The following is a 10523-nucleotide window of genomic DNA, read 5'->3' as shown; positions in this document are numbered from 1 at the left end:
GTTCTGGCGCTTCCTGGATGATTTTTCGGATTGGGCCAATTGGCGGGGTGAGCGCCATGTGGATTTGAACTTGTCCACGGATGCCAGTGGATTCGCTTGGGGGGCCTCCCTACCCGATGGTCGGGAGGTGCATGATTTCTGGCCACGGGATGACGACAGACCCATCCATTTGAAGGAGACTGATGCTTTGTTGAAGACTCTGCAGGCGATTCCTGAGTGCTTACGGGACAAACGGGTAGATGTATATGTGGACAATCAGGCGTTGGTAACGGCATGGGCTAAGCAGGGAGTTAGGGACCCTCCGTTGGTCAAGCTACTCAAGTCCATATTTCAGGTCATTTCTGGGCTAAATTGCGATATGAAGCTAACTTACGTGCCTTCGAAGGAGAACGCGGCGGATGCTGCTTCTCGTAAGTTGTCTCCGAGAGACGCGAGGTTATCAGTGGAGGCTTGGTCGAGATTGGATAAGTTGTTTGGCCCTCATACCTTTGATTTGATGGCATTAGATTCCAATGCAATGCTAGATAGGGATGGTAATGCGTTGCCGCATTTCACGCCTTATCCACTTCCGAGTTCGGTGGGGGTTAACGTCTTCACGAAGATACTTTCCGGCACGGAAAATTACCATTGTTTCCCGCCTTTTTGCATGATAGGTTCGGTCTTGTTTTTCGTGTTGTATGAAAACCCAAGGCCACTCCGGGTAACCTTGGTAGTTCCGCAGCTATCCCCTCTTCCGTTCTGGTGGCCGGTGTTGATGTCGGTGGCAAAGACGGTTATTGTCCTTGGTCGGAGAGATGATCGCAATGTGCTAGAGGTCACGTCAAAGTGGGGTTATATCTCTTCGCCGTTGTTGTACCCCTTGTTGGCAGCTAGACTCGTTCTAGAATAAGGGGTTAAGAGCTGATTGTGCGTGGGCTCAGGAGTAGGCGGCGGCAGTTGATCGTAGTTAGTGTGTAATAGCGTTTCTTCTTGTTCTCCTTCAGAGAGGCGCCCATGGTCGGCAGTCGGGGTTGGATGTTGCTGAATTGCGCAGACGGGTCGATTCCCTGATGGACGGGTTCAAATCGTCGTGTTATCAAATACGCAAGTCGAAACTTCAGAAGAATTTGGAACTATTCTTGGGCAATCTCGGGAAGGCTCTTGATACATGTACTCCGGATGATATCTGCTTATATCTGGCATGGGCCGATAGAGAGGGGAAAACAGCGGTGCATGTTATACAGTGCACGGCTATTGGTCAGAGATTACCCGCATGTACCTGCCCGAGGAGGTTAGCGTACGGCACGGTGGCATCCAAGATCTCACAACTTAGGGACATTTTTGATCGTTTGGGAAAGCCTAATGGGTGGTGCTCCGCCGGACAGGGGATTCCGGTTCGTTCGGATCAGGTTGCAAATTATTTGAGACAAATTCGTGTAGAGCAGAGCAAAGCCCATGTCATGGTGTCTCAGGCGAGGCCTTTGTTCATATCGAAACTACTTTTGCTGGCAATGTACATAGACAAGGAATTAGACCGACAGGATATCCCTCTACACACGAAGTTTGTTCTGGCTAGGGACCAGGCTATGTTAAAATTAATGTTTTTTGGGGGAGACAGGGCCCATGATGTGGGGGTTATGTTGTCGCAGGAAATTCGGGAATTGCCTGCGGGTGCGGGGTTTATCATTAAGCATACCTGGGGGAAGACCCATCGTGTTGATAATCCCAACATCTTTTCGGTGTTTCGTTCGAGGGTAGCTGTGGTGTGTCCTGTCTTGGGTTTGAAGACGTATTTTCAGGTGGCCAGTTCATTCGGCGTGGATTTAAGTACGGGTTTTCTGTTTAGGCCTCTCGCGCGCCAGAGAGTTGCTGATAGCCCCTGGCATATGAGGTCAAATATCAGAGGTTAAAGTACTATTTGGGGAAAATAGAGGCTGATGAGGGGGAAACCCCTCATAGTTTGAGGGGCGGCTGTGCGATATCGATCCGTTTTTTGTCATCCAAAGGGGTGCCTTCACAGCCAGATATCGAGGCCATGATGGATCATATTGGTTGGTCTTCCGAATCGTCGGCTTCACACTACGCTAGGGCAGGGAAGCTCGACCAGGCAGCTAAAATGGCCGCGATTAAGTCGTCAGCTACTTTTGAGGACTGGAGGCAGGTAGAGGGAGAATATATCGAGGAATGCGATCTGCCGAGTCCGTTTCCTCATCGGAAGGTGTAGAGTAGTGTCCGATGTGGAGGAATATGGTTGGAAAAAGTGTACATATTTGGGATGTAGTGTTAGCATTGTGTACTGAATAAATAGTTATCACTTAGAGATTGACATTGTTAGTGTTTTAGAGGGTTCGTGGGTTTGGGGTGTTTATTTGGTATGAGTTTTATTGAGTGATGGGGTTTAAGGTGTGGAGTATTTGGAGAGGCAATACAACTCATATCAGATAATCACCCCAAATATGAGGGAATCCCTATCATGACAGTAGCGTCCGGATTGGTTAACTCGTAGCGTTCGGAGAGAGAGCGATCTCATGTCCATTACTTAAAGGCACAGAGCATGCATATGATGACGCACCGCTTTGGATACTTTGTTATCCGAAGTGGTGTGACGTCGAGAACACGTGATTGCCTAATAACCTCAGTTGGTTTTGGAAATCATCGGATGGGAAGGAGAAATGTCAGTGCGCGTTGTGGGTGTTGTTAAAGTCTCAAGGTGTCTCCAGTGAGTTGTTTGTCGAGCCCACCCACCCTTCCCTTAGCTGGAGTCTCTCGTGCGTATCATGTGGGTGCTTCGTGCCGAGAGCGATCTCATGTCCATTACTTAAAGGCACAGAGCATGCATATGATGACGCACCGCTTTGGATACTTTGTGATTCTAAGTTGGTATATGCGCTTGGGTGTATTATGTTTAAAACATGTATCTCCTTTAATCTCTGTAATAATATCTATATGTTTTTATTTGCATACATTTCATACTGTACATTGTTTATCTTGCTTATTCACCTCTGTAATAACCACATTGTATCAATACAGAATAAACTGAAACTGAAATTGAAATTGTTTCCTATTTGGCGCAATGTTTGTCTAGCAGAGAGATATGACGAATACATATTTCATGAAATTCAGCAGCGCTTATCTATGGTCACCAAATGGTTTCAAATCCCGACGGCAACACTTAGGACAAGTCCTATGTTTCACAATAGTTGCAGAGAAAGTGGTATAAGGACAATGTGTGTAGTTCTGTGAAAAGTCTGAAATTGAGCAGTTACAATACTGTGTACCTCAACTTTAGTTTACCTTTTCAAATAACGTTTGAGAACCTCAATGAAAAATAGAATAATGAAACAAATTAAGGATTTCCATTTTAAAAGGTTAATCATTAACAGAGAAATAGTTGAACCGCTGTTTCAAAATAATAACCAGGATTTGTTCTTCGAGTGTTTTTTCCTCTGTTTGATGACGATCAGTTGTGCGACCGTGAACTCACTGCCAAGATACGGAAAAATGATATGTCAAATCAGCTCAAAGAAGGGAACGTGTATGGAGAAGGAGGAGGTGAAGACCACGTTGGGATATCAGATGCATCAAATTCAGGTAACAACCATTAGAAGACTACGCCGATACATGTCGTAAAGAGCAGTAACTGTTATGATGCATACGAGTTTGCTGAAATTTGGTATTTGCAGCATTTGTACATTTGTCTACACAACGGCTATGATAAAAACTATATCAAGTACACTGTACGTATTCACGCAATTCAGTTTCCATTTGAAATATTTGACGAACGGCGTAGGCCTTCAAAGTCAGTATAAACTCGATGGGGGAGGGGGATCGGGACAAAATACTCCGTGCTAAGTGAAGTTACAACAAAACTGAGCCCCAGTGGTGCAGTGGAACGTGTCGACAGCATGTTTGAGCTCGTGGCTTCGACTTCCGGCCGAGTCACTGGCTGGTTCCCGTACTTGTCGATCGAGTTCAAAGATACATGCTACTAAAGAAACTTATACGGCTTTTGGGGCCTGGCCGATTATAATGACTGCTGGTGGAATGCTTTGAGCCAGGTCTACTAGATATCTTGCGTTCTGTTTTATGTCCTACCGTATTAAGTCCAGCTTCGCGGTCAACAGGCTCAGTGGCACCCAACAAGTACTAAGTATATTCGAGTAACCTGAGTGTGCGTGACATTGCCAGTCTGTTCCATTTTAGGATTCAAGACCGAAAAACATTAGCTACAGACGCTCTATGAAAATATTGTTTAAACCACCAGCTTCCGCCATATTGGAGTTCGGCACTAAGTTTTCGTATTTATACGACCATGAGACGAGTTCTATTGTATTTATTCACAAATTTCATGACAAGTCGGGAGTAACACTGAAATCCATACTTGTTTACAACAGATTAGTGGAAACAGGGGACTATCTTCTTGTGAAAAATACTTCAGCTTTAAGTGAACATGTCGCACTTAGTAGTTTATGGGTGACTCTGGCTAACAATTGACCTATTTAGTATGCTAATTAGCGGTCTAATTAGCTAATTAGGGTTATCCTTGAGTTCCAAGGTCTTTGAGCTTGAAGTGAGGGAAAGATAGGTCCCTAACCTTGACTTAGAACGGTCCAGAACGTGATTTTGGGTTTTTTCCTTTACTTTGGGACACGATAGACCTATTTAATATGCTAATTAGTGGTCTAATTAGCTAATTAGGGGTATCCTTGAGTTCCAAGGACTTTGCCCTTGAAGTGAGGGGAAAGATAGGTCCATAACCTTGACATAGAATGTGACAGAACGTGATTTTGGGTTTTTTCCTTTACTTTGGGACACGATAGACCTATTTAATATGCTAATTAGCGGTCTAATTAGCTAATTAGGGTTATCCTTGAGTTCCAAGGACTTTGAGCTTGAAGTGAGGGAAAGATAGGTCCCTAACCTTGACTTAGAAAGGTCCAGAACGTGATTTTGGGTTTTTTCCTTGAAATGAAACATCCCTACAACCCTCAGTTTGACCTAATTACATGGTAATGACATGTGGTCTTGATGTCCAATGCCCTTGACTTAAAAAGGTTTGAGAATAAACTTTGAGTGTAAAAAGATTGATTTTTAGAGTTTGCTCTTGAAAAGTGAGGTTATTTTTGACCCATACTGTGGTTGTGTCCTTGGGGTACATGAGCATGATCTTGAAGTGCGGCCATGACGTGGGAATAGCCATGCCCTTGAGATTGAGAGATGTGTGTCGAAGGTTATTTTCAAATCATAGTGGCCCTCACATTGAAATAAGGCCATAATTTCATGGTGACTGTCAATAAATGAGTGAAAACCACAGCATTAGCCATGAAAAATAGGCAGATGCAAATGCTTCATGTGAGAAAAAGTTAAACTTACCCAAAAAAAGAACGAGTAATCCAATTATCTCCATTTCCAGTGAATGTAAGTTTTAATTTACATAATCCAAGCAAATTCTTTGGAAGGGGTGTTTGAGTTTTGCATTTGAGCATCCAAGACAGCACATATTTTGCAAAAATTCCTTCACCACGCATGATTTTTCTATGGAGGCCGTGATACAGCTGCGGTAGCAGTGTCTGAATGACCTCCTGTTTCTATTCACGAACATCGGTAAAATGCGGGATAGCCATATCATAAAGGATGCATTGTAAACGTTTCACCTGGATTTCGAATTATCATGCGGTCGCTTCTATAGAAAAGAACGGCCCCGTTCCAAGTCAGCTGCCATGATTGCATTTGCATGCATTGAAGAACCACCTTTTTTAGAAGAATGTGTTGTTCCTCTTAGAGGAGCCTGATCGAATTTACATACAGGGCAGACGTTTTCGTAGAGACGCCTTCAGTCTAGCCATTAAGTCTAAGATCACGTTCGCATATGTCCGGCAGATGGTTGATAGACACTGTAAAAGGCTTAATATGAAAAAAACCCACCAAAAAACAGTATTGTTTTCTCATCAGCTGCCTTTGGAAAGTGTGCACACTTTCAAAGCAATCAAACATGACGTAGCGTGGCCTGCTGCAGCACCTCATGAGGACAAGATCAGGCTGCGTTTAATGAATAGTAAATGTTTGACTATAGATAATGAAACAGATGATGGTGTATTGTTTCTTTTCGATATTAATTGCCAACGCTGCAAAATTTGGAGGGAAAATATGTCAATGGACTTTGTTTTGTAAAAAGGCAAGACTGCTGACCGCCAGGTGTTGTTTTCACTGACAGTGGTGTGTTTTAAGAAGCAAAGTTTTTAAAGACAAAACACATGTCGCACGGTTGACCTTGAGCGTTAAGATAAAAGCCGGTGAAATGATGGACACATCATCAGTTCATCTGAACAGTGCAAGAGAGTGTGCTTGCCGTTTGTGCCAAATGCCTTTTTTTGAAAGTTTGAAATTTCGAACCGTTAGTGTACCTGTGTGTGAGTGTGTGTTAAAATTTCCGACTGGAAATCGCGGAAAATCATCTTTGACATCTGAATTCATAAGGACCCCAAGGTAAGAGACAGTTTTATATATACTTTTTTTGTATGCGTGTGCCTGTGTTTGTGTTGGTGTGAATAGGTAGAGGGGTGTTAGTAAAAAAGCCATTACATGATATAATGAGGTGTTAATTGAGTAGACGGTGCATTTATGATGATGCCATCGTATTAGACAGGTCAAGCACGCACACGCTCCCGTTGATGCATGTGTCCCAAAATGCTGAATCCAATGGAAGAACGTTGTAAAGCGTCAATGTGGCCTTCTATTGTATTGGGAATGTTCGCGCTAGAATGTGTTTTGTTTTTGGTGTTCATAGCTTACACGTCGAATACAAAAAATCAGGTTGATGCCATTGTACCGCTGTCTGGCATAAATGAAACGGTGTCGTACAAAGATGTCGTGGGTGGTCCCTTACCAAACTTTCCAAACTGTACAAAGGGCATACACTTAGGCAGTGAGATATTTCTTCATGTTTGCCTCGCTCATAATAAACAGGTGATAGATATTCGAAAATTCATAGATCAGAGACCTCAGTATATTGGTATAGGTCTAACGGTGGCCAACTGGTACAATCTAATGGAAAGAATGGCCAACATATCATCTTATTTGAACGTTTAATAATGCCGGGGCTCCAACGCAGTATTCAAGCAGCTGATAAAAACCTCATAATGTGTGTTGTGGTGTCATTCAATGTCAGGCAGTCATCATGAATGGTCTACCCGTACCCGTCAAAGCATCGCTTAATTTTGTGCTGCATGAGCGGTTTACTGTACGTGGCAAAGAACCTGTGTCAAGTGTGTATATTGTAGGCCAGAAAGTCTATGATGATTTGATGGATCAAAATGAAAATGTAAAAAAGGTGTCTCTTGGCAATGTAATGATTAACAGTACGCTTTTCTGTCTAAATCGCACCATCCCTGTAAAGCAGAAATATGGACCTTTTGAGATGCTTGAGATTTTTAAAATGCAAAGAACAACGGTTCGGACAGCTGTTGAATGCATAGAATATCTTGCAAAATATCCTGACATTCACGCTCTATCTCGAGATGAAGGCTGGGAACTGCAGCAAAATGGAAAATCTGTATTGCAAAGGTGTCCGCCATGTTATGTGAGAAAATCCCTTGAGTTTGCATTCACAGCGTATAACCCTGAATTAGGCAGTTGCGAGGGTGTCATCGTGGTGCCAGGGGTGGTGACATGTGTTGAAATGGCCGATGACTCACGTGTTACAGTTATTGAACGAGACACAATGCAAATTATTAAAATCGAAATAGCCCCGAGGCAGTGGTTCATTTTGCATAGTTGTCGGACTGCATATTACGCGAATGACACTAACTTTTACTTGGTATTTAAGGATACTATGTATTAAAATATTATAGTACGCAATTATGCGATGTCAGAACCGAACTTGTATATTGTGTAAAAAAAACAACAAAATGTGTGTCTATAGAGAAAAGGCATGGCATCATTTAATGTGGAAAGGGTAAGTTTGTTTTCATTTTGACGTCCGACATATCATATTATCAGGTGTGCAGAGAGTATAATACAGGGCTTTTTTTTTTTCCAGCGAAAACCTGTAAAAATGTTCAAGAAGTTTAGTTATGCAGATGCAGTGACCGGAAAAGACGCTAGCGTTGGTGAGTTGATTTTAATAGCCATTAACCACACAGGAAGATGCAATCATGAATTTCATAGGTGTTAACCCTATGTTGACTCTGTACATACGGCAACCCCACACACGCACAGGCAATCGATTTTCGATCCACATGGAGCATACGCTTCAACGTCAGGTTTAATTATGGAATAATGTATGCGTCACTAGTCCAAATTACGAAACACTGTTTGAAAAAACCCCAACATGTCACGTTTTTTTTGCTGTTATTCATACAGATCATAATGTAACAGGTGTCATAATTCTTTCTATTTGACAGGACTCATAGATTCAGAGGACGAATTTACGGATGCGACGCCTTGGGTAACGGTTGAACGAAAAAGGAAAAGACCTTCTCGTAAGTCTCATCATACCGCTATTATTCTGCATATGTGCCACTGTTAGTAACCACAATACGTTTATTTTTTATAATAATAATGATAATTGTAAATACTGTTTAACGTTCTATGTTCAACATTACAGGTTTGGCTCTTAACAAGAAGAAGAAACGAAAAGCCACACTAGAACACCCGCTACCCACTGCCCAGGCGCCAAAACTACCTGTAGTGTCAGGTCCAACAGGGAGAGGCCTACAGAAAAAAACAGACAAACAAGGTAGGTTTACAAAGAACAGTATGTATGCGTATATATACATACATGCGTTAAGAACCGCACATACAGTAGAAAAATTAAGACATCCATGTATTTTGATATCTAAAAAAAAACTTCACTAGATCTCTGTGAACACATGTTTGATTGAAAGTTTATTTTGTAATAATCATTGTTCCATCACACGAATCCGATTTACAGTTGCATACCCTCCATGCTTTCAGAAACATCGAAAACACAGATGTGCAGTTCCACGAAAAAAAGAAAATCATCACATGCACTTCCAGCGTCAACTACGACCGCAGCCGCAGGGCACCCACCACCACCTACCCCTAGTGATAAGACAGACGACGACGACGACACCCAAATGCAAGGTATGTATATATTTCATGAAGATGATGATAATGATATATCAAGGACTATTAAGGAACATGTATTGTGCGTGTGCATGTTGATGCAATAGCAATGTTCTAGAGCATGGATCAATGAAGTTGTATGTATTCCTTCATGTATGTAAATTAACCAACACATTTTCCTCTTTTCATATAGGTTCTAAAACAGCCGTGGACCGTCTGATGGGTGTCGTGAACACCATACTAAACGAGAGGACATCGAAGGGGAGGTTTGGACTACCAAGTGCAATGCATGAGCCGCATGAGTATGACAAGGTTGTTCAACAAATCAACCCTTTCATTAGAGCAAATGATAATGATAATATTGAGGAAGATGTGCACAAATGTGAGGGGGAGTCAGAACAGGTATTACATTCTGTGCAGAGCACTTCTGCCTCTTCTTCTTCTTCCCCGTCTAGAGGTGCTAATGCAGAGGAGGTAATTATAATTCCCGACACCCCCTCTGAGGAACGCATCGCCCCTTCACAAATTCCAGGGTCGTATACATGTATTGATGCCGTTGCTGCGGTTGTTTCAGCCGATGCGGCCCCTTATGATATAGACGCTAGTCTATATTTTCCCCTTACACCTCCTGGAGCGCCAGGTGCAGTGCCGTTGCAAGAGGGTGAAGGGGCTTTACCTTGGTTACTTAGCCCGTCTCCATCTGCTAATGAACCGCAGCAGCAGCAGCAACGGCAGGAACCGCAGCTAGACGCAAACGAGTATTGCGTGCCACCTGTTAACCCTATCGAGGGTTTACCTGTGACCCATGATACCTCAGATTATCCTGATCTAATGGACTTGCTATCCTGTGATATGGTCCAAATGGTATCGTGTGACACAGGTGAACACACCTCACAGACGGTATCACCTCCAACGCTATCAACCCCTACATTTTCTGTTGCTGATGAAAAGGAACTGGACAGGAAAATAGTTGAACAGCTTCAGAATTGCACGAAGCTGTTTGATTATCTTGCGAATGGACAGTTGGGACTTGAGACGGTCCAGAGCAGTCAAAACAACGATGATGTTGACCTTCAAATGGCTCTCGAAACATTGCCTGAACCGGAGCGATCTAACACAGAGGTTCTTCACACCTCTCAAGTCGCAACGACTTCAGACGCTTACGTGTACCCTTTGTACAAAAAACCTAAACGGAAAATTCCTTTTCGTCAGCAGAAGAAAAAAAAATGTACGCCCGAAGGTGAGCGCCCGATTCTGAGGAGTCTTTTATCTGAGGGCAATATAGCGGAGCCTTCGGATGTCGGAGCTCGTTACGCTCCAGGGAATACTGTCAATAGCCCGTATCCTTTAAAAGTCCCCGATTCCCCGGAGCGTAACGTCGCGTCACATCAGTCTTTTTTAGATTTAGGCCGTCACAACAAAATAGGCCCTTGACGTTGTTGCAGTCTGGAGGTAAC

The 10523-nt window shown here is 43.0% G+C and overlaps 1 protein-coding gene across 2 annotated transcripts; it reads left to right on the top strand.

The window, feature by feature from the left end:
- The first annotated feature begins 4450 nt into the window (after positions 1-4450).
- On the top strand, positions 4451-10523 carry LOC135494882 (uncharacterized). Of its 2 annotated transcripts, XM_064783189.1 has the most exons (6): positions 4451-6465; positions 8018-8087; positions 8382-8459; positions 8585-8716; positions 8935-9084; positions 9260-10523. In XM_064783189.1, exons 2-6 carry the CDS (start codon positions 8033-8035, stop codon positions 10498-10500), a joined length of 1656 nt encoding a protein of 551 aa, XP_064639259.1. In that variant the 5' UTR covers positions 4451-6465; positions 8018-8032; the 3' UTR covers positions 10501-10523. The 2 variants fall into 2 exon arrangements, with proteins under 2 accessions (XP_064639259.1, XP_064639258.1); XM_064783188.1 differs by lacking the exon at positions 4451-6465 and having other exon boundaries at positions 7594-8087.

The sequence above is a fragment of the Lineus longissimus genome, chromosome 10 (assembly GCF_910592395.1).
Source record: "Lineus longissimus chromosome 10, tnLinLong1.2, whole genome shotgun sequence".
Taxonomy (NCBI): domain Eukaryota; kingdom Metazoa; phylum Nemertea; class Pilidiophora; order Heteronemertea; family Lineidae; genus Lineus; species Lineus longissimus.
This window is presented reverse-complemented; position numbering and strand designations above follow the sequence as displayed.